Source organism: Trachypithecus francoisi, unplaced genomic scaffold, assembly GCF_009764315.1.
Source record: "Trachypithecus francoisi isolate TF-2019V2 unplaced genomic scaffold, Tfra_2.0 Lachesis_group20, whole genome shotgun sequence".
Taxonomy (NCBI): Eukaryota; Metazoa; Chordata; class Mammalia; order Primates; family Cercopithecidae; genus Trachypithecus; species Trachypithecus francoisi.
In genome coordinates this window covers 42,515,880-42,535,338 of record NW_022681466.1, presented here as the reverse complement: position 1 = coordinate 42,535,338, position 19,459 = coordinate 42,515,880, and the positions used below count along the sequence as shown (strand labels likewise).

At 46.7% G+C, this 19,459-nt stretch overlaps 1 protein-coding gene across 10 annotated transcripts in view; it reads right to left on the bottom strand.

The window, feature by feature from the left end:
• PECAM1 (platelet and endothelial cell adhesion molecule 1) overlaps window positions 1-19,459 on the bottom strand; it is a 101,453-nt gene that overhangs the window by 48,408 nt on the left and 33,586 nt on the right. For 5 of the 10 annotated variants that reach the window (XM_033183969.1, XM_033183970.1, XM_033183972.1 and 2 more), the window contains exons 1-4: window positions 17,822-18,085; window positions 17,709-17,735; window positions 5,285-5,578; window positions 2,257-2,562 (exon numbers count right to left, since the gene is read on the bottom strand). In XM_033183969.1, coding sequence (XP_033039860.1) covers window positions 2,257-2,562; window positions 5,285-5,578; window positions 17,709-17,735; window positions 17,822-17,939 — 745 coding nt within the window. In that variant the 5' untranslated portion in view covers window positions 17,940-18,085. Of the gene's footprint in view, window positions 1-2,256; window positions 2,563-5,284; window positions 5,579-17,708; window positions 17,736-17,821; window positions 18,099-18,287; window positions 18,399-19,459 lie in introns of those variants that run through there. The other 5 variants (XM_033183966.1, XM_033183965.1, XM_033183964.1 and 2 more) reach the window with 3 other exon arrangements.

The window sequence follows — 19,459 nt, the reverse complement described above, 5'->3', positions numbered from 1 at the left end:
AAACAAAACAGGTAAATTTGACTAACTGAAGATTAAAAACTTCAGCATGGAAAACTTATCATAAAACTAAAAGAAAAATGACAAACTAGAGAAAATATTTACATAATATCACTGACAAAATAACTAATTAATTTATAAAAGACTCAGCTGGGGGCGGTGGCTCACGCCTGCAACTTCAGCACTTTGGGAGGCTGAGGCAGGAGAATCGCCTGAGCTAAGGAGTTTAAGACCAGCCTAGGAAACCTGGTGAGACCCTCCATCTCAAAAAAACGTATTATAAAATATTTTTAAAAATAAAATAAAGGGGGCAGGCACGGTGGTTCACACCTGTAATCCCAGCACTTTGAGAGGCCGAGGTGGGTGGATTACGAGGTCAGGCGTTTAAGACCAGCCTGGCCAAGATGGTGAAACTCTGTCTCTACTAAAAATACAAAAATTAGCTGGGCATGGTGGCAGCCCCCTGTAATCCCAGATACTCGGGAGGCTGAGGCAGGAGAATCACTTGAACCTGGTGTGCGGACATTGTAGTGACTTGAGATCGTGCCACTGCACCCCAGCCTGGGCGACAGAGTGAGACTCCATCTCAAAAAATAAATAAATAAAAATAAAAATAAAATAAAGGGCTTGAACAAATCCAATCAGGAATAATAAAAATGACTTTAGTCAAATTTACCTATCCTGTTTCTTTATGGCACTGGAGTTTTGTGATTCACAATAAAAATGACAAAGCATATATGAATAGTCAATTTACGGGAAAAAAATGTAACAGATGAATAAACAAACTCAACCTCACTAAAACTAAAGAAATACAAACCACCACAACAATGATATATATCACTATACCTCAACTAGATTGTCAAAAATAATAAAACATCGACATACTCTGTTGCGACCAGGCGCAGTGGCTCATGCCTGCAATCCTAGCACTTTGGGAGGCCGAGATGGGAGGATCACTTGAGACCAGGAGTTCGAGAACAGCCTGGTCAACATAGCAAGACCCTAATCTCTATTTAGAAAAAAAGAAAGAAAAAAGAGGGATAGAGAGAAAGAGAGAGAGAAAGAGAGAGAGGGAAGGAAGGAAGGAAGGAAGGAAGGAAAGAAAGGAAGGAAAAGACTCTGTTGGTAAGGATGTGGGAAAATAAACACTAGCATCACTTCTGATGAAAATGTTCAGGCATCTTGAAGAGCACTTTGGCAATATCTAGCACTTTGGCAATATTGAGGCAGGCACAGTCGGCCAAACCTTTTATAAATTAAAGGAATTAGCTCTTTGTCAAAGGTACTATGCAAATACTTTCTCCAATTTGTCATTTGTCTTTTTATTTTATGATAAGTTTTTCCTGCTGAAGTTTTTGTTGTTGCTGTTGTTTTGAAATGAAGTCTCACTCAATCACCCAGGCTGGAATACAGTGACACGGTGGCTCACTGCAACCTCCACCTCCCAGGAGGTGATCCTCTTGCCTCAGCCTCCAGAGTAGTTGGGACTACAGGTGCCCACCACCACACTTGGCTAATTTTTGTATTTTTAGTGGAGACAGGGTTTCACCATGCTGTCCAGGCTGGTCTCAAACTCCTGACTTCAGGTGATCCACCTGCCTCGGCCTCTCAAAATGCTGGGATTACAGATGTGAGCCACCATGCCTGGCCTCATGCTGAAGTTTTTAACTGAAAATGCACAGGCCAGCTGTGGTGGTTCATGCCTGTAATCCCAGCACTTTGGGAGGCTGAGGCAGGCAGATCACCTGAGGTTGGGAGTTCGAGACCAGCCTGACCAACATGGAGAAACCCCGTCTCTACTAAAAATACAAAAATTAGTCAGGCGTGGTGGTGCACACCTGTAATCCCAGCTTCTCTGGAGGCTGAGGCATAAGAATTGCTTGAATCCAGGAGGCAGAGGCTGCACTGAGCCAAGATCACGCCACTGCACTCCAGCCTGGGCGACAGAGTGAGACTCTGTCTCAAAAAAAAACAAAAAACACACACAAAAAACCAAACCAACCAAACAAAAAGCATCATATATATTAAGAGTAAAGTGTTGTTGGCGAAACTCTCGTTTGAAAAATTACATGCAATTTAATTGTATCACAGTCAAAAAAGCTTGAAAAATAACTGGCTTAAAATGATTAAGAACAGGTCTTAAGTCCTGAGAACAACAGCCCAGTCAGAAGGCCCAACCCCTTTCCAGTTCTGGGTTCTTTCTCCCCATGCCAAACCAGTAACCACAAAGAACGATGAGAAAGGGAGCAGGACTCTGACCCCTTACGGTGACCAGTTCACTCTTGGTAGATTCTGAGGTCTGCACATGGATCCCAGCAATGATCCTAGCTTGACATCGGAAGGATAAAACGCGGTCCTGTTCCTCAATGGGGAATTCCAGCATCACAAAATTCTGGTCCCGAGAAGTTTTCTCTCTTTTTTGCTTGGCCATTTTTTTATTTAGTTCAAGTTTTTCAATTGTGAAGTGTATTGGGGCCTTTTCCTCTGGGACGGAACAGTTGACCCTCACGACCCCACCTTGGATAGCCTCTTTCTTGTCCAGTGTCACCCTGGGACTGGGCACTCCTATGGGGAAAGAGAAAGTCTGTCAGTATCAGCCTGATTGAGAGACACAAGCCTCCCTCCGCTGAGTGACTGTAGTTGACCCATGAGAGGACTCTTTTTTGTTCTCTGAATACCCAGTGCGACCTACCAGGTAATAACTGAACAGGTATGTACCCAGCACAGTACCAGGTAATTTGAAAAATATAAAATCTGGAGGCTGAGGTGGGTGGATCTCTTGAGCCCAGGAGTTTGAGACCAGCCTGGGCAACACAGTGAAATGCCATATCTACAAAAAATTTAAAAATTAGCCAGTAGTAGTTAGTGGTGCACACTGGTAGTCCCAGCTACTTGGGAGGTGGGAGAATTGCTTCAGTCCAGGAGGTTGAGGTGGCAGTGAGCAGTGAGCCCACCACTGCACTCCAGCCTGGGCAACAGAGACCCTGTCCCAAAAAAGAAAAGAAAAGAAAAGAAAAAATATAAAATATGCTCAATGGGAGTTAAGCTATGAGGAAGCAAAGGCATAAGAATGAGACAATGGACAGTGGGAGTGGGGTGAGGGATGAAAGACTACACACTGGGTACAGTGTACACTGCTCAGGTGATGGGTGCACCAAAATCACAGAAATCACCACTAAGGCCACGCAAGGTGGCTCACATCTGTAATCCCAACACTTTGGGAGGCTGAGGCAGGGGGATCACCTGAGGTCAGGAGTTCGAGACCAGCCTGGCCAACATGGTGAAACCCTGTCTCTACTAAAAATACAAAAACTTAGCCGGGCATGGTGGCAGGCATCTGTAATCCCAGCTACTTGGGAGGCTGAGGCAGGAGAACTGCTTGAACCCCGAAGGCAGAGGTTGCAGTGAGCTGAGATCACGCCACTGCACTCCAGCCTGGGCAACAGAGTGAGACTCTGTCTCAAAAAAAAAATAAAATTAAATTAATTTTAAAAATTAATTTAAAAAATAATATATGGTCAAGATGTATTTGGTGTTTTCTTTCAATGGTTTATAATCCCATTGGGAAGAGGACACAATCGGATTCCCAACAGATGATGCTTAGAGGGGAAAGGTAGTCGGTATTTGTCAGTGTCACTGTGATTGTTGTTACCCTTTATTGAACGCAGCCACAGGCTAGGACTGACTTTAATTTATTCCATGAACATTGACTGAATGCCTACTATGAGCCAGATTCATTGTTCAAGATATAAAAATAAACCAACCACCATCTCTGTCTTTACAATTTCACTATCTAGAAGAGCAGACAGATGTGTAAGAAAGGATGGCAATACTGAGTGAAATAGGAAATTTGTGGACCGGGCATGGTGGCTCACGCCTGTAATCCCAACACTCTGGGAGGCCAAGGTGGGTAAATCACTTGAGGTCAGGAGTTCGAGACCAGCCTGGCCAACATGGTAAAATCCCGTCTTTACTAAAAATACAAAAAAGTATCCAGGCACAGTGGCGCACGCTTGAAATCCAAGTTTCTTGGGAGGCTCAGACAGGAGAATTGCTTGAACCCAGGAGGTGAAGGTTGCAGTGAGCCAAGGTTGCACCATCGCACTTTAGCCTGGGCGATGGAGGAAGACTCTGTCTCAAAATAAATAAGTAAATTTCCATTTATTAGGAACTCACTAGGTGCTGGAAATTTTGCTAAGCACTCTACCCACATGACAGCTTTTAACCCTCTCAATAATTGCCTGAACTGGGTCTTGTTATCTTCCTTTTACTGGTGAGGATTTTGAAGTTTAGAGCTGTTAAGGGACTTCCCCACATTGTAACCCAGGCAGAGAGACTGCTGAATGCAGTGTCTTAACACACTGCTGTGGCCTTTATACACACAAATACCATTGAATGTAGAGAGAGCATCAGAGCTGTAATGACTGGCACCCTTGGGTAGATCAATTTTGTTTTGAAAAGAGAAGACATCATTGAGTTGAGTCTTTTTTTTGAGACAGAGTCTCGTTCTATCGCCCAGGCTGGAGTGTAGTGGTGCGATCTCGGCTCACTGCAAGCCCTGCCTCCCGGGTTCATACCATTCTCCTGCCTCAGCCTCCTGACTAGTTGGGACTACAGGTGCCTGCCACCACACCTGGCTAATTTTTTGCATTGTTAGTAGAGACGGGGTTTCACTGTGTTAGCCAGGATGGTCTCGATCTCCTGACCTCGTGATTCACCCGCCTCGCCTCCCAAAGTGCTGGGATTACAAGCGTGAGCCACTGCGCCTGGCCTGAGTTGAGTCTTGAGGAAGAAATCATAATTTATGAGATGAGATGAAGAAGCACTTTGGGAGGCCAAAGTAGGTGGATCACTTGCAGTCAGGAGTTCGAGACCAGCCTGACCAACATAGTGAAACCCCGTCTCTACTAAAAATACAAAATTAGGCAGGCGTGGTGGCACACACCTGTAATCCCACCTACTTGGGAGACTGAGGCAGGAGAATCGCTTGAACCTGGGAGGTGGAGGTTGCAGTGAGCGGAGATAACGCCACTGCACTCCAGCCTGGGCGACAGAGTGAGACTCCATCTCAAAAAAGAAAGAAAGAAAGAAAAAAAAAAAAGAAATAGCCTGGCCTATTGGAAATACATCTAGTGCTTACATTTTCAGGTAAGGAAAATGCCAGGCAGATGAATGAGAGGGTGATGGGTGGAGAGTTAAGTCCAACGTCACTATTCATTCACAGCTGTTATTCATGCCACTGTGTTATGCTCCATCTGCTTGCCTGTGCTTAGTTCCAAGGACTCACCTCTCACCAACACCTGGTACTCTGATGTGGTTTTCTCTTTGTTGTTCACAATCACAGTACATTTGTACGTCCCTGAGTCATAGACCCGGGCTTCAGGAATAAAATAACTCTCTGTGCTATTCATGGAGGAGATGTTGTAAAACAGCACGTCATCCTTATAGAACAGCATCTGGTGCTGAGGCTTGACATGAGAGGTGGTGCTGACATCCGCGCAGCACTGCAGGGTCAGGTTCTTCCCATTTTGCACTGTCCAGTCTGGCAGGCTCTTCATGTCGACACTGTTGATTGTGAAAGCTAAATGCAAAGGGAAGGAAGGCAGACATACCTGTTATCTCAGAAACATCATCCCGGTGACGTTCACCACATCAGATGTGATCTTATCCCATCCTATGCAGTATTGAGTCCAGAGGTCCTACATGCCAACAGGGCCAGGCTGATAGTAACAGTGCATAGTGGCTCTAGTAGGAGGCAGTTGGTACTAAGCTGCAACTTTTCCCACCAAGGCAAAGGAGCAGAGTATGATAAAGATGTAGAGCTAGGCATGGTGGCTCACGCCTATAATCCCAACACTTTGGGAGGCGTGGGCAGATCACCTGAGGTTAGCAGTTTGAGACCAGCCTGGCCAACATCGTGAAACCCCCTCTCTACTAAAAAATACAAAAATTAGCCAGGTGTGGTGGTGCATGCCTGTAAACCCAGCTACTTGAGAGGCTGAGGTACAAGAATCACTTGAACCTGGGAGGCGGGGGTTGCAGTGAGGCGAGATTGCACCTCTACACTCCAGCCTGGGCGACAGAGTGAGACTCTGTCTCAAAAAAAAAAAAAAAAGATGTAGGTATCCTGTGAGCTGCCACATCTTGACCCCTGGAGGGAGCATAGGATTCAAGCAGTCAAGTGTTCAAGTCCTGGCTTATCATGTACTGTGTGACCCTGGGCAGCTAACTTCTCTGAGCTCAGTTTCCTTACCTGTTGGATGGGGTAGTCATATCTCACTAGGTCTTTGCAGGAAACATACAGGAGAGCCTCCAGAACATCTCCTGTACAGTGCCCGATATACATTAAGTGCTTAATAAATTACCGCTACCTCCATTCCAAAACCAGATGGTCATACCCAGGCCCTCCTTCTCCACCCAGGCCTTACCGAATTAGCACAGTCCCAGCTGGCATTTTCTATCTGATGGGCTCTGAGGTTTCACCAGATGGTGAGGACTTGAAACCAGTTTTTAGGCTGCTACTTGCATTTTCAGCCTCACCTGCTACCAAGAAACAAAGACTACAGATTCCCCTCTGCCCACGACAGGAATCTCCAGTTAAAACCCAAAACAGTTACAACGCTCAACCAGCTATCCAATCTCTGCCAGGAACTAGGCTCTGGGTCAGCTGGCCAATAGTGTCATTTCTGGCCGATGTCCCCGCAACACAATTGGCTTATATCCAGCAACCATAGGCTGTCAATAGAATTCAGCTAACTACGGATCACGTGTTGAGGCCCATTCACGGTAGCAGGCTGACAGAAGGGTGGATTGCTTAAAACTGGGTGCTCTCTAGCTATTGCCGTGTTTTTGTCAGTTGGTTGGTTGTGAGCCACTGCCCTGAAAATTTTCCAGGCTAGAAGATCCTGAACCATGCCCATGGGTCGGGACTTGTATCCAAACTTCAGACCAGACCAGGGTGGCCTGCTTTTTGAAGATCCTCTTGGCAATGCCTGTAGGTGCTTTTGCAGCCCACCTGTGGTCCTAGTTATACCCCTTGACATATCTCAAAGCACTCACTATCTTCCCTGTGGTTCTCTTTTCCAAGCACAAGAATCCGGGTTTAATCAGCACCATAAAATATTCACTCTCCAAATTCCTGTCAGAAAACAACTTCAAACATCTCATGTTCTATACATGGCTAAAAAAATACGGATGAAGCTAGATGCAGTGGCTCACGCCTGTAATCCCAGCATTTTGGGAGGCTGAGGCAGGAGGATCGCTTGAGCCCAAAAGTTTGAGACCAGCCTACGTAACATGGCAAAACCCTAACTCTACAAAAATACAAAAAAAATCAGCCAGGCATAGTGGCATGCGTCTATAGTCCCAGCTACTCAGGAGGCTGAGGTGGGAGGATCACCTGAGCCTGGGAGGTCAAGGCTGAAGTGAGCCATGATCATGGCAGGGCACTCCAGCCTAGGTGACAGAGTTAGATTCTGCCTCAAAAAAAAAAAAAAAGAAAAAAGAAAAAAGAAAAAGAAAAGAGGCTGGGCACAGTGGCTCACAGCTGTATTCCCAGCACTTTGAGAGGCCAAGGTGGGTGAGTCACCTGAGGTCAGGAGTTTGAGACCAGCCTGACTAACATGATGAAACCCTGTCTCTACTAAAAGTACGAAATTAGCCAGGTGTGGTGGCACATGCCTGTAATCCCAACTACTTAGTAGGCTGAGGCAGGAGAATCGCTTGAGCCTGGGAGGCAGAGGCTGCAGTGAGCTGAGATCGTGCCACTGCACTCCAGCCTGGGCAACAAGAGCAAAACTCCGTCTAAAAAAAAACTAAAATAAATAAATAAATAAATAAAAAGTAACTGATCTGTAGGGGATTTGGGAAAAAATGTACTGAAAGCCCATGACCATAAAACCAGGTGTTTTTCCCAAATCCCTACATGTCCCCCCAGAAATTTCTACATGCCCATTCTCAAGGAAGCTATCCATCCAGCATCTGGACCTGGGATGGAAAGTGACTATGTCTGGTATGCTTTGTTAGTCCCCCATCTATCTCCATGAAGTGTGAATAATGCAGTCATGGAATTTAAAATTTTTTATTTAAATTTGTGAGTGAATGGAGCAGTCAAATGTTTAAAACTCTCAAAGACAGATGATATGATATGTAAAAACCTCAAAGAGTCTATAGAAAAATTATTTGAAATAAATGTGAGTTTAGAAAGGTGGCTGGATAAGGCCGGGAATGGCGGCTCACACCTGTAATCCTGGCATTTTGGGAGGCCAGGAGTTTGAGACCAGCCTGGCTAACATGGTGAAACCCCATCTCTACCAAAAATACAAAAATTAGCTAGACATGGTGGCATGCACCCATAATCCCAGCTACTTGGGAGGCTGAGACAGGAGAATCACTTGAACCTGGGAGGCAGAGGTTGCAGTGAGCTGAGATCACAACACTCCACTGGGTGACAGAACAATACTCTGTCTGCAAAAACACAAACAAACAAACAAACAAGCAAAGGTGGCTGGATATAAGATTCATATTTTACAAGTCAGCATAGTGGTCATCTCTGGAGGTAGAGACTATGGGTAGGGAGAAGCATAGATGCAAGCTATTAAGAAATGGTCTTTTGGGATGTTGGTCTGGGATGTTGATAAGATGTTGTCCCTAATTTCACAAAGTGTTCCAACAGCACCAGGAAACACTGTGTTTATGGTGAACAACTGATTTATTTCTATCTTGTGGATTCTGAGAATGTTCTAATGGACCTTGTTCCCCTTTTTGCTTTGATTGCTAACACACAGCCAAAATTTCACCTCTGCTTCTAGCAGTCTTTGGGATGTGTTTTGTGCTAAACGGGCCATGGCTTTATTTCCCTGCCTTTATTTTTCTCTCATCCTGATTTCCTCATTAATTGTATCTTGTTAAACAACAATACATAATTTTTATAAGTGGTCCCAAGTCGTTTTTTTGAAATAAGAAAAAAGTTAGCTAGCTGGCCAGAGATACTGGCAAAACCTATCCTTTCCCTCTCTTTTAACAAAGTTAGGCCTTTTTTGGGTAATTGAAATTTAATCTGCAATTTTAAAATAAGTACCACAGTTTGTGTCTGCTGCTATATTCTGAGCAATTAATTTAACAACAACAACAACAAAAATGGCGTCTGATCAGTCCATGAGGTAAAACAAGGTGATGGTTTAAATTCAAGTCATTTCCCCCAGCGTTACTCTTTGAAACTCTCTTTTTTGTCTTTATGCGCAACTTACAAGCTCCTGATTTAAGGAGCCTGCTGGATGGGCTCTCGACACAAAATTTTCTTTGGACCAGCCAGGCACAGTGGCTTATGCCTGTAATCCCAGCACTTTGGGAGGCTGAGGCAGGTGGATCACTTGAGGTCAGGAGTTCAAGACCAGCCTGGCCAACATGGCGAAACCCTGTCTCTACTGAAAATACAAAATTAGCTGGGTGTGGTGGTAGACGCCTGTAATCCCAGCTACTTGGGAGGCTGAGGCAGGAGAACTGCTTGAACCCAGGAGGCAGAGGTTGCAGTGAGTCAAGGTCATGCCATTGCACTCCAGCCTGGGCAACAAGAGCAAAACTCCATGTCAAAAAAAATGTTTTTTTCTTTGGACCATATTAATTTCTCTGCACCCCTCAATTAATATAGTTCTCTCCCACCCAATCTCTTCCCTCTCAGAGACAGTTAGGTCTCCTTCCATGACCTCTTCAGTACTTCCTCCTTCATTTTAAGCTATGCTGTGTATTCCAGTGACTCAAACAGGAGAGCAGAAATCAAGTGCATGGAGCCAGACCTGGGCCAAATCTCATCTCTGCTACCAACAAAGCTGTGTGACCTTTGGCAAGTCCCTAAATTCCTCTGAGCCTCAGTTTGCTTATCCATACAATAGGCACAAGGAACGCAAGTATAAATTAGAACCTGAGTTTAAGTACTTAGAGTTCCTGGCACCTATGAAGTGCTTGAGAAATGTTACATAGATTCTTCCAGTTTCAGAAATAAAGTCAACACTTTTTTATTTTTTATTTTTAATTTTTTAGAGATGGGGTCTTACTATGTTGTCCAGGCTGTTCTTAAACTCCTGGCCTCAAGCAATCATCCTGCCTCAGCCTCCCCAGGTGCTGGTATTACAGGCACGAGCCGAAAATCAACTATTCAGACCTTTAAAGCTGTGTCTCCACTCCATGTTTCTAGGGTTTTTTTTTTTTTTCCCAAATAAAAACCATATTTAAGGCTGGGCGTGGTGGCTCATGCCTGTAATCCCAGAATTTTGGGAGGCTGAGATGGGCAGATCACTTGAGGTCAGGAGTTCAAGACCAGCCTTCTGGCTAACATGGTGAAACCCCATCTCTACTAAAGATACAAAAACTAGCCAGGCGTGGTGGCAGGTGCCTGTAATCCCAGCTACTCGGGAGGCTGGGGCAGGAGAATCACTTGAACCCGGGAGGCGGAGATTGCAGTGAGCTGAGATCGCGCCACTGCACTCCAGCCTGGGCGACAAAGCTAGACTCCATCTCAAAAAAATAAATAAAACAAAAACAAAACAAAAACCATATTTAACATTTTCAGGTTAATTTATAGTGACTTATCCAGCCTCCCAGTTTTGCGCACTCCACTGCGTGCTCTCCACACGAGTCATTCATCTGCTCTCCTGTTTACTGAACCAGCTCCCATCCCTGGCTGGTCATGCCCTAGACCAGCAGACAGTGCTGGATACAGAAGGGAGTCAGACATGCCAGGTTCAAACCCCTGATCCCACAGTCCTTAGCTGGGTGATCTTGGGAGTTATCTAACCTCTCTGGGCCACCATGTCTCCACCTACAAAATAAGAACACGAATACCTGCCTTCTCCGGTATCTTTAACCTAAACAGTGACTGCACTAAAGTGATTGAGGGCACAGAAGGGGCCGTGTATATACTGCCCAGTGCCTGGCCCCTGGTTGACATTCTCTGCCTTCTTCCTTAGCACCATTCATAGCAAACATTTAAGGGGGTTTTTCTATGCCAAGCACTGTCCCCCACACTGGGGGTTCAGAGAACAGTGAGGCTGGCAGTCTGCCCTTGGGGAGCTCGGTCTGCACTCCACAACTCTTCCTACTCTGGGCCATCCAGCCTCAGCACAATCCTTGCCTGAGCCTCCTAGTGACCAGTCCTAGTTCATTTGATTTTTATAAAAGCCCTCCCTTTTTAAAAAAACAATTTTAAAGCAAATTTGACTAAAGCACCAAGCAGTGGTTTTTTTAGTGGGGCTGGTACCCGCTAGCACAGGGCACTTCCACCATCTTGCTTTGATAAGCAACTCTAACACACATCATCTGCTCAAAGAAACAAACTCAGGTGGGCATGGTGGCTCACACCTGTAATCCCAGCTCTTTGGGAGGCCTAGGCGGGTGGATCACCTGAGGTCAAGAGTTTGAGACCCACTGGCCAACATGGTGAAACCTCACCTCTACTAAAAATACAAAAATTAGCTGGGCATGGTAGCGGGCACTTGTAATCCCAGCTACTCAGGAGGCTGAGGCAGGAGAATCACTTGAACCCAGGAGGTGGAGGTTGCAGTGAGCCAAGATCGCGCCACTGCACTCCAGCCTGGGCAATAGAGCAAAAACTCCATCTCAAAAAATAAATTAATTAACAATAAACGAACTCAATGTATGCACTGGCAGGAACACCACATTCCTATGGCTAGCTTGAAGAGACAAGGGAGAAGAGAGGGCAGGATGGAAAAAGGAAAAGCATTTTATAAAATCTATCAAGATATGAGTCTCAGCCCTTCATCTTAACACAAATATCACTGAGAAAACAACAAAAACAGTGGCCTAGTTTTTACTGCCACAACAACCACTACCTCCCTTGCTATAGCTGCTCTTCAAGATGCCCCCACAATGATCCTTGCCCTCTGGTCGCCTCCCACATTAACATCAACCAACAAAATACTCCATCAGGTAATAAAAGACAATGCAGTTTTTATCCTGGCCACTCTCTTCTCCTGTCTGGGATCCCTCATTCTGGGCAAAGCCAGCAGTCATGTCATGAGTAGCCCTGTGGACGGCCCCCAGGATGAGGAACTAAGGCCTCCAGCCCATAGCCACAGGAGTGAGCTCGGAAGCAGATTCTCCAGACTCAGTCAAGCCTTCAGATAAACCGCAACCCTGACCAACAATTTATCTGCGTGATCTAATGAGACCTGGTGCCAGCCAGCACCACCCAACTCAGCCATCCCTGCATTCCTGACCCTCAGAAACTTTGGGATAATAAATCTGTGTTATCTTAAGCCAGTAAGTTTTAGGTAAATTGCTAAGCAGCAGTAAGTAACAAATATGCCATGCAACCAAACTTCAAAAGTCTCTACTTGATTCTTGTTTTGATAATCTGGAAAACATTATCTTCTTTTTAAATAAACCAGCCAAGCCCAGGCAAACTGAATTACTGCCTGGAGGTCTCACTATTTACACAGTGACTGTTCACAACCCGGGGGACATGGGCCCTGGGAGGTGCATGGGTGGGTGTTAGGAGGCTCATCAACTACCTCCAATTGTGTGCAAATGTATGCTTTTTCTGGAGAGAGGGCCCACAGATTTCCTTACGGAACCCAAAAAGGTTCAGGACTAATGTGACGAAGGGTGGGGCTGTGGGACAGCCTAAAGAGGTCAGATCTTTTCAACCTGGAGAGATGAAGGTTGACGGAAAAGGATCCAAAGTTGTAAAGTCACCATGGAACAGCCAGTGACCACAGTGCCAAACCCCAAAATGCTAAAACAGTGGGACCTTGACCTCAAGGCCACTCATCAATGGATGGTGGCGCTCCCTGGAAACATGCGGCATCATGAGTCGGCCAGCCACCTGGCCCTCAACCTGGAAATGACTCAGAGAGAAAGTGGAGGGTGCAGGAGAAGGAGGGGCTGCCCACTCTCATCAGGAAAATTACTGGGAGCCATGAAGCACAGAGCCCCTGATGAACTTCTGTGCTCATCAGAGAGCACGCTGAGCCATCTTCCTACCCGAATCTCAAGCATCTCCAAGTTCAGTTCAAGTTCCCATCAATGAGACATGTGTCGAGCACCTGTACCAGGTGCTGGGCTGACAGAGTAAATAAGAAATCATCCTTGCTGTCCCAAAGAGCGAAGGTTGGTGGGGCCCACATAGCTGGACTCCAGTGATATCAGTAAGCACCAAGAGGAAGGGCTGCCTAGGAGAGGTCAAGGAGTCTGAAGGAAGTGACCACTGAACTGAACCTGCCAGGCCAAGGACAGGCAGTGGGGTGCTCCAGGTAGGAGAACAGCGTGTACCAGGACACAGGGGTGTGAGAAATCAGTGCATTCTGGGCATGGCCCATTACAGAAACCAGAGTGTGGGGCTAGAGAGGCCAGGTGGCTGGGTCTGTGGTGCCAGAATGGAGGGCCAGCCTGCTGTGCTGACAAGCTGGGCCCTGTCCTGAAGGTGTCAGGAGGGGTGCGACAGCACCCGAGGCCAGTAAACAACCTGGAAGTGGTCCAGGTGAAAGCTGATGAGGCCTGAGCTAGGTGGGTGCAGTGGGGATGAGGGAAGGATAGGCTGAGGATCTCTTGAGCGGACTCAACAGGACTTGTTTCTGGGGTGTTGAAAATGTTCTAGAAAGAATCCCAGCACTTTGGGAGGCCAAGGCAAGTGATCACTTAAGGTCAGGAGTTTGAGAACAGCCTGGCCAACAACCTCGTCTCTACTAAAATTACAAAAATTAGCCGGGCATGGTGGTGCGTGCCTGTAATTGCAGCTACTCAGGAAGCTGAGGCAGGAGAATTGCTTGAATCTGGGAGGTGAAGGTTGCAGTGAGCTGAGATCCAACCACTGCACTCCAGCCTGGGCGACAAGAGTGAGACTCTGTCTCAAAAAAAAAAAAAAAAGAAACAAAATGTTCTAGAACTAGACAATGGTGATGGTTGCACAACACTGTGAATGTACTAAATGTCATTAATAATAAATGTTATATTATTTTACTACAATTTAAAAAAAGATTTTATATTTTACCACAATTTAAAAAAAGATTTTTTTTGACTGGATATGGGGTTGAAAGAATGGAAGATAAACTTCCTGGATTAGATTCCCAGGAGGATGTGTGTGCCACCAAACTAAAATAGAAAATGCCACACGTAGCTGGGTGTGGTGGCTCATGTCTGTTATCCCAGCACTTTGGGAGGCCAAGGCAGGAGGATGGCTTAAGTCCAGGAGTTCGAGACCAGCCTGGGCAACAAAATGAGACCCTAGTCTCTACAAAAACAAAAACAAAACTAAAACTAAACAAACAGACAAACAAACAAAAAACAGAAAAAGATAAGGAAGGAAGACAAAGTGATGGTGGTACAGCTGGGTGCCAAGGGCCAGTAGGAGGACCAGGAGGAGACATCAAAGGTCAGCCTGTGTTAACTGGAGGCTCAAGGCAGAGGCCAGGGCTGGACTGTGAAGGTGGGAGGCGTGTGGATTTAGGGGAGGGGGGAATGTGGAGGTGTTGAGAGAGGAGCTGGTCTCCAGGGAGGATAAGACCAGGAGCCTGCAGAGACCAGGACGGGGTTCAGACTCCAGGAGAAGACAAAGTAAGTTCAAAGTCAGCCCTGGGGGAGAAGGAGGAGGGTTTGTTAGAGAAGGAGGAGACAAAGCAGGGAAGAGGATGGAGAAGGTCAAGGAGGGAGGCTTTGGGGCATGATGAAAAGTCAAAGGCAGGAAAGGGGTACAGGGAGCCGAGGGCTGGAAGTGTCCATTGCATCTGGCATCAGGTGGTCCTTGGTGACCCCTCGGCCAGAGGAGACCCAACAGCCGGAGAAGTGGGGCCTGAGGCCAGGCTGCTGGGAGGCGAGGAGTATCTGAGAGGTGACGGGGGTAGGGACAGATTATAAACTAACTTTCAGAGAGGTTCGACTGAAAAAGGAAACTAGAAAGACCAGACGTGGGGGACACAAGATAAATGGTGGGGCTGGGTGCCTGCACGTGCTTTTTCTTTCTCCTAAAAAAAGAGTTCCCATTCATGTTTGTACACTGAGAGAACAGAGCCAGAAGCAGAAACAGAGAGTCTACAAGTGGTGGTAGGGGAGAGGGACATGAATGCAAGTAGGTGTGGGGTCCTGGGGGTGATGGAGGGGCTCAGCCTGGCTGGCCCCGATCAGCTGAGGAGCGGAGTGCACATGTCCTCCCAGGCCGGGAGGGAAGCCCAGAGGATGGGTGGGGAGGCTGATAAGCCAGCAGCCAGGCCCAGGCGGGAAGTTGAGGGAGTTCCCTCCAGATGACTGTTTTCTAGGTGAAGATGGAGCAGCGGTCACCTACTGAGGTGAGGCAGCTGCAGTGAGGTGCGGGGAGGGGAACAAGGAGGCCTGAGATGAAAGGAAGGGAAAGGACTGAGGCTGTCCCAGGACCCCAGCCACAGAGCGGGAGACGCAGAGCAAGCCTGCAGGCCACGCACTGCAAATGCTGGCCTTGGGGGGGGTGCCTAAGGAATGGAGACCTGGTTTCAGCCCCCGCCCTGTCCACCCCCCGTGTTGACCCTGCTCGCTTGGTGCCTTGTGGCCTCCAGATCTGTTTCCTTGAGTGTAAAACAAGGCTGAGGCCCCAGGAAGCAGTGAGAGAGTCGCTCCCTGTGCCACGTTCTGCAGTTCCAGCATCTTCCCTGAAGGTACAAAGAACGTTCTCTAGGAGCCCAAAGAAGGGAGTAATTGATTTCCATGTGGGATGGAGCGGGAGAGGGGAGAGCACCACGGTTTTGGGAAACAGGATGTTGCAGGTGAGAAAAAGAGGAACCCCAAAGCATGAGTGTCTGCAGGGCAGGGTCTGGGCCAAAGGGTGTGGTCTGGGAGGGTACCAGGGCTGGAGTGGACAAAGGGAGAGTGGGTGGGGCAGGAACCACAGTTGTAAAGGTGGGCTAGGACTGTGTAGTAAACACCATTGTCATTTACCAATCGCTGCGTGACAGGGGCCAATGAATCACCTCCTTTTGTCCAGTCTCAACCTCATACCCACTTCATGCCCGTGAAGTTCTCTTATCCCCATGTTACAGATTGGGAAAATAGCTCAAAGAGGTTAAGTAAAACTGGTCTGAAAGACTTGAGTCAGGCTTATGGCTCCAGACAAATGGTGCGGCTTCAGAGAGTAGAAGTTCCAGTGCCAGTGCCCAGTCAACTGCCTCTCTCGTGGACAGATTGATTCTTTCTTTCTTTCTTTCTTTTTTCTGAGACAAAGTCCTGCTCCATTGCCCAGGCTGCAGTGCAGTGGCACGATCTTGGCTCACCGAACCTGTGCCTCCCGGGTTCAAGCGATTCTCATGCCCCTGCCTCCCAAGTAGCTGGGATTACAGGCATGTGCCACCATGTCCAGCTAATTTTTTGTATTTTTAGTAGAGATGGGGTTTCGCTATGTTGGCCAGGCTGGTTTTGAACTCCGGGCTTCAAGTGATTCAACCACCTCGGTCTCCCAAAGTGCTGGGATTACAGATGTGAGCCAACGCAGCTGGTAAAATCGGTTATTTCTGAGGCTTGGTGACACCATCAGTCCAGCAGGATAATTATGAAGATAATGGATATCCTGCCTCCCTGGGTTGCCATGGGGATCAAATGCCCAAAGAAGCACTGTACAGTTGAGCAGAGAAGCCTGGCAGAGTGGCTTTCCCAGTGGCCAACTAGCCCTCCCCAGCCTGGGGCCACTGCTCTGAAGCTTGACTCACCAGCTAGCCTTGCCCATGGACTTCACCTCCAAAGAGCTGTGCAATTTGCCTGCAACCCAGTCACCACCATTCTTTGCTGATTGCAGTGACTTCTGACAAGGAAGTAGCGTTCTGTGGCCTCTCCCTCTATTCACAGCCCCAGAACACTAGTGAGTCCCCTCATTCATGTGGTCCCAGAAGCAGCAGAACAGAACCCTCTCATCTCAAGACAAAGGTTCAAAATTAGCTCTAAAGTGGAAGATAAGCCAGGCTTCAAAGATAGGCAGCACCTCCCTTCCCTATGTGCAAGCACAAAATATTATAGATACACTTGTAGTCTCACAGGTGAATGGAAAATGAGCTCCAGTGTGTGATTTTTATCATTTAGGAGTAAAAAAGTAGCAATAATTTAAACTAGGATCTGTCTTCATATGTCTAACAGATCAATTATATCTCATTTGCAAATAAAAACAATTGGGGATAGTTTACAATATTCAAATAAGCCATTATGGTAAAAAAAAAAAAAAACCAAAAAACGAATTATGGAATTGCTCATTAAAAAACAAAATAAAATCACCTCCCCATCCCCAGAAAACAGCAATGCACTGGAATCTAGAAAATGTGAGGCCGGGCGCGGTGGCTCACACCTGTGATCCCCATTTATTTTTTAATAAAATAAATGACAAAAACCACAATTACTTTGCAACAATCTAATATATTTTCAGACTAGTCAAGTGTAGTAGTGAGAACAAAGAACATGGAGTTTGATCTGTAACTGACTATACAACTCATCAAGATAAACTACTACCTTCAGACCAGCCAAGGAAACGTATGCTACTTCTAAAGCACACTGACCAGAACTTGGCTTAGATCCAAGCCTTTCTAAAAATGCCCACATGGGATAAACTTTAGTTCTCAATTGGAATCTTTTCCTTAATTGTTAGTAATGTCAAACAAACCCCAACAATTTGACATGCGTTTTAGGCATCACAGAAGAGAAGGGAGGAAACCAGATAGAAACACCTGTTACAGTGGAAACATCAGACTTACAGTTTTTGTGACCCTCAAGGCTTGAACCTGCAAGAAACAGAAGAAACATGTTGATTCCAGAAGCTTCGATGCTCATGGAGTTAAAGTGATGTGGAAAGAGAGTAAACACTCACAGAGCAGAAGGGTCAGCAGGACTCCAAGCCACATCGTGGCCCCTCGGGCCCACCTCGGCTGCATCCTGAGAGTGAAGACTGCAGGCACAGTTAGTTCTGCCTTTGGGCCATGGCTCATTCAGCAGAAGGCACTGCCCACAAGTCACTGCTGAGAAACCCGCCCTGTGAAAAGCAGAAACCCCTCTGGTCACTTCTCCCGGCGTCTGCAGGGAGACCGGCTGTGGCGCTGGTCAGGTAATGGCAGCCATGGCTGGAAACCGGGAACAATGGGGCCTGGGCTGGCCTGATATCTCCTCAGGAAATGACCGGCCTTCCTGAGGGGCCACCGAACGCGGCCGCTTTGTTTAGTTTCTTTAGGGAAAAAACAAGGCACAAGTGACATTTGCCTCGGCATTCTTAAACCTCCCTCTGTCTCGCTTGGGTTTGGGGACCCTTCTCATGGCATGGTGAGGGGATTCCTCCCTACCTCCAGCCTCCACCCAGAGGGTTTCTCTCCCAGGATGTCCAGAAAGATCTCTCTGCTTTTCCGGTCCTCCCCTTCCCCCATTAAAGAGGACTTTTCCCACACAGCATAAGTCTGGGCCCCCTGCCTTTCCTGGGCTGGCTTTTCCCCAAAATTGCAGGTTTGTCAAAGAGACCTGCTGCTAGGGAAGGCTGAGCTTGGAACACAGCGGAACTGAGGCGGGAGAATAGCAGAGGAAGTAGTGGACAAAGAGGACCCCTGGGCGTAGGTTAGCTTAAGCAATAGCAAAAGCATAAGATGTAAGATAGTAGAAGAACAACATATGAAATAAGGAAGTAAGCAGTAAGAATAGAATTAATGGCTGGGCGCAGTGGTTTACGCCTGTAATCCCAGCACTTTGAGAGGCCAAGGCAGTGGATCACGAGGTTAGGGGTTCGAGACCAGCCTAACCAACATGGTGAAACCCCACCTCTACTAAAAAAAAAAAAAAATACAAAAATTAGCCAGGTGTGGTGGCACATGCCTGTAATCCCAGCTACCTGGGAGGCTGAGTCAGGAGAATCACTTGAACCTGGGAGGAAGAGATTGCAGTGAGCTGAGATCGCACCATTGTACTCCAGCCCGGGCAACAGAGTGAGACTCCATCTCAAAAAAAAAAAAAAAAAAAAGAATAGAATTAACTTCTTCCATGGAAATAAGGAGTGACATGTTCACCCAATATCATACCCTTTAGAAGATGACTTCAAGCTTAAAAATACACTATTCTTACTCCTTCAAGCCTCAAAATACACTATTCCTACTCCTTTTAAAAGAAAATACATTGTAGCTTTAAGATTGACCTTTGGGGCCAGGCATTGTGGCTCATACCTGTAATCTTTGGATTGCCTGAGGTCAGGAGTTTCAGACCAGCCGGGCCAACATGGTGAAATCCTGTCTCCAATAAAAATACAAAAATTAGCTGGGTACAGTGGCACATGCCTATAATCCCAGCTACCCGGGAGGCTGAGGCAGGAGAATCGCTTGAACCTGGGAGGTGGTGGTTATAGTGAGCCGAGATCAAACCACTGCACTCCAGCCTGGGGTAACAGAGCAAGACTTTGTCTCAAAACAAAACAAAACAAAACAAAAAAAAATTGGCCTTTGGACTATTCATTGGGTAATAGATATTTTGATGG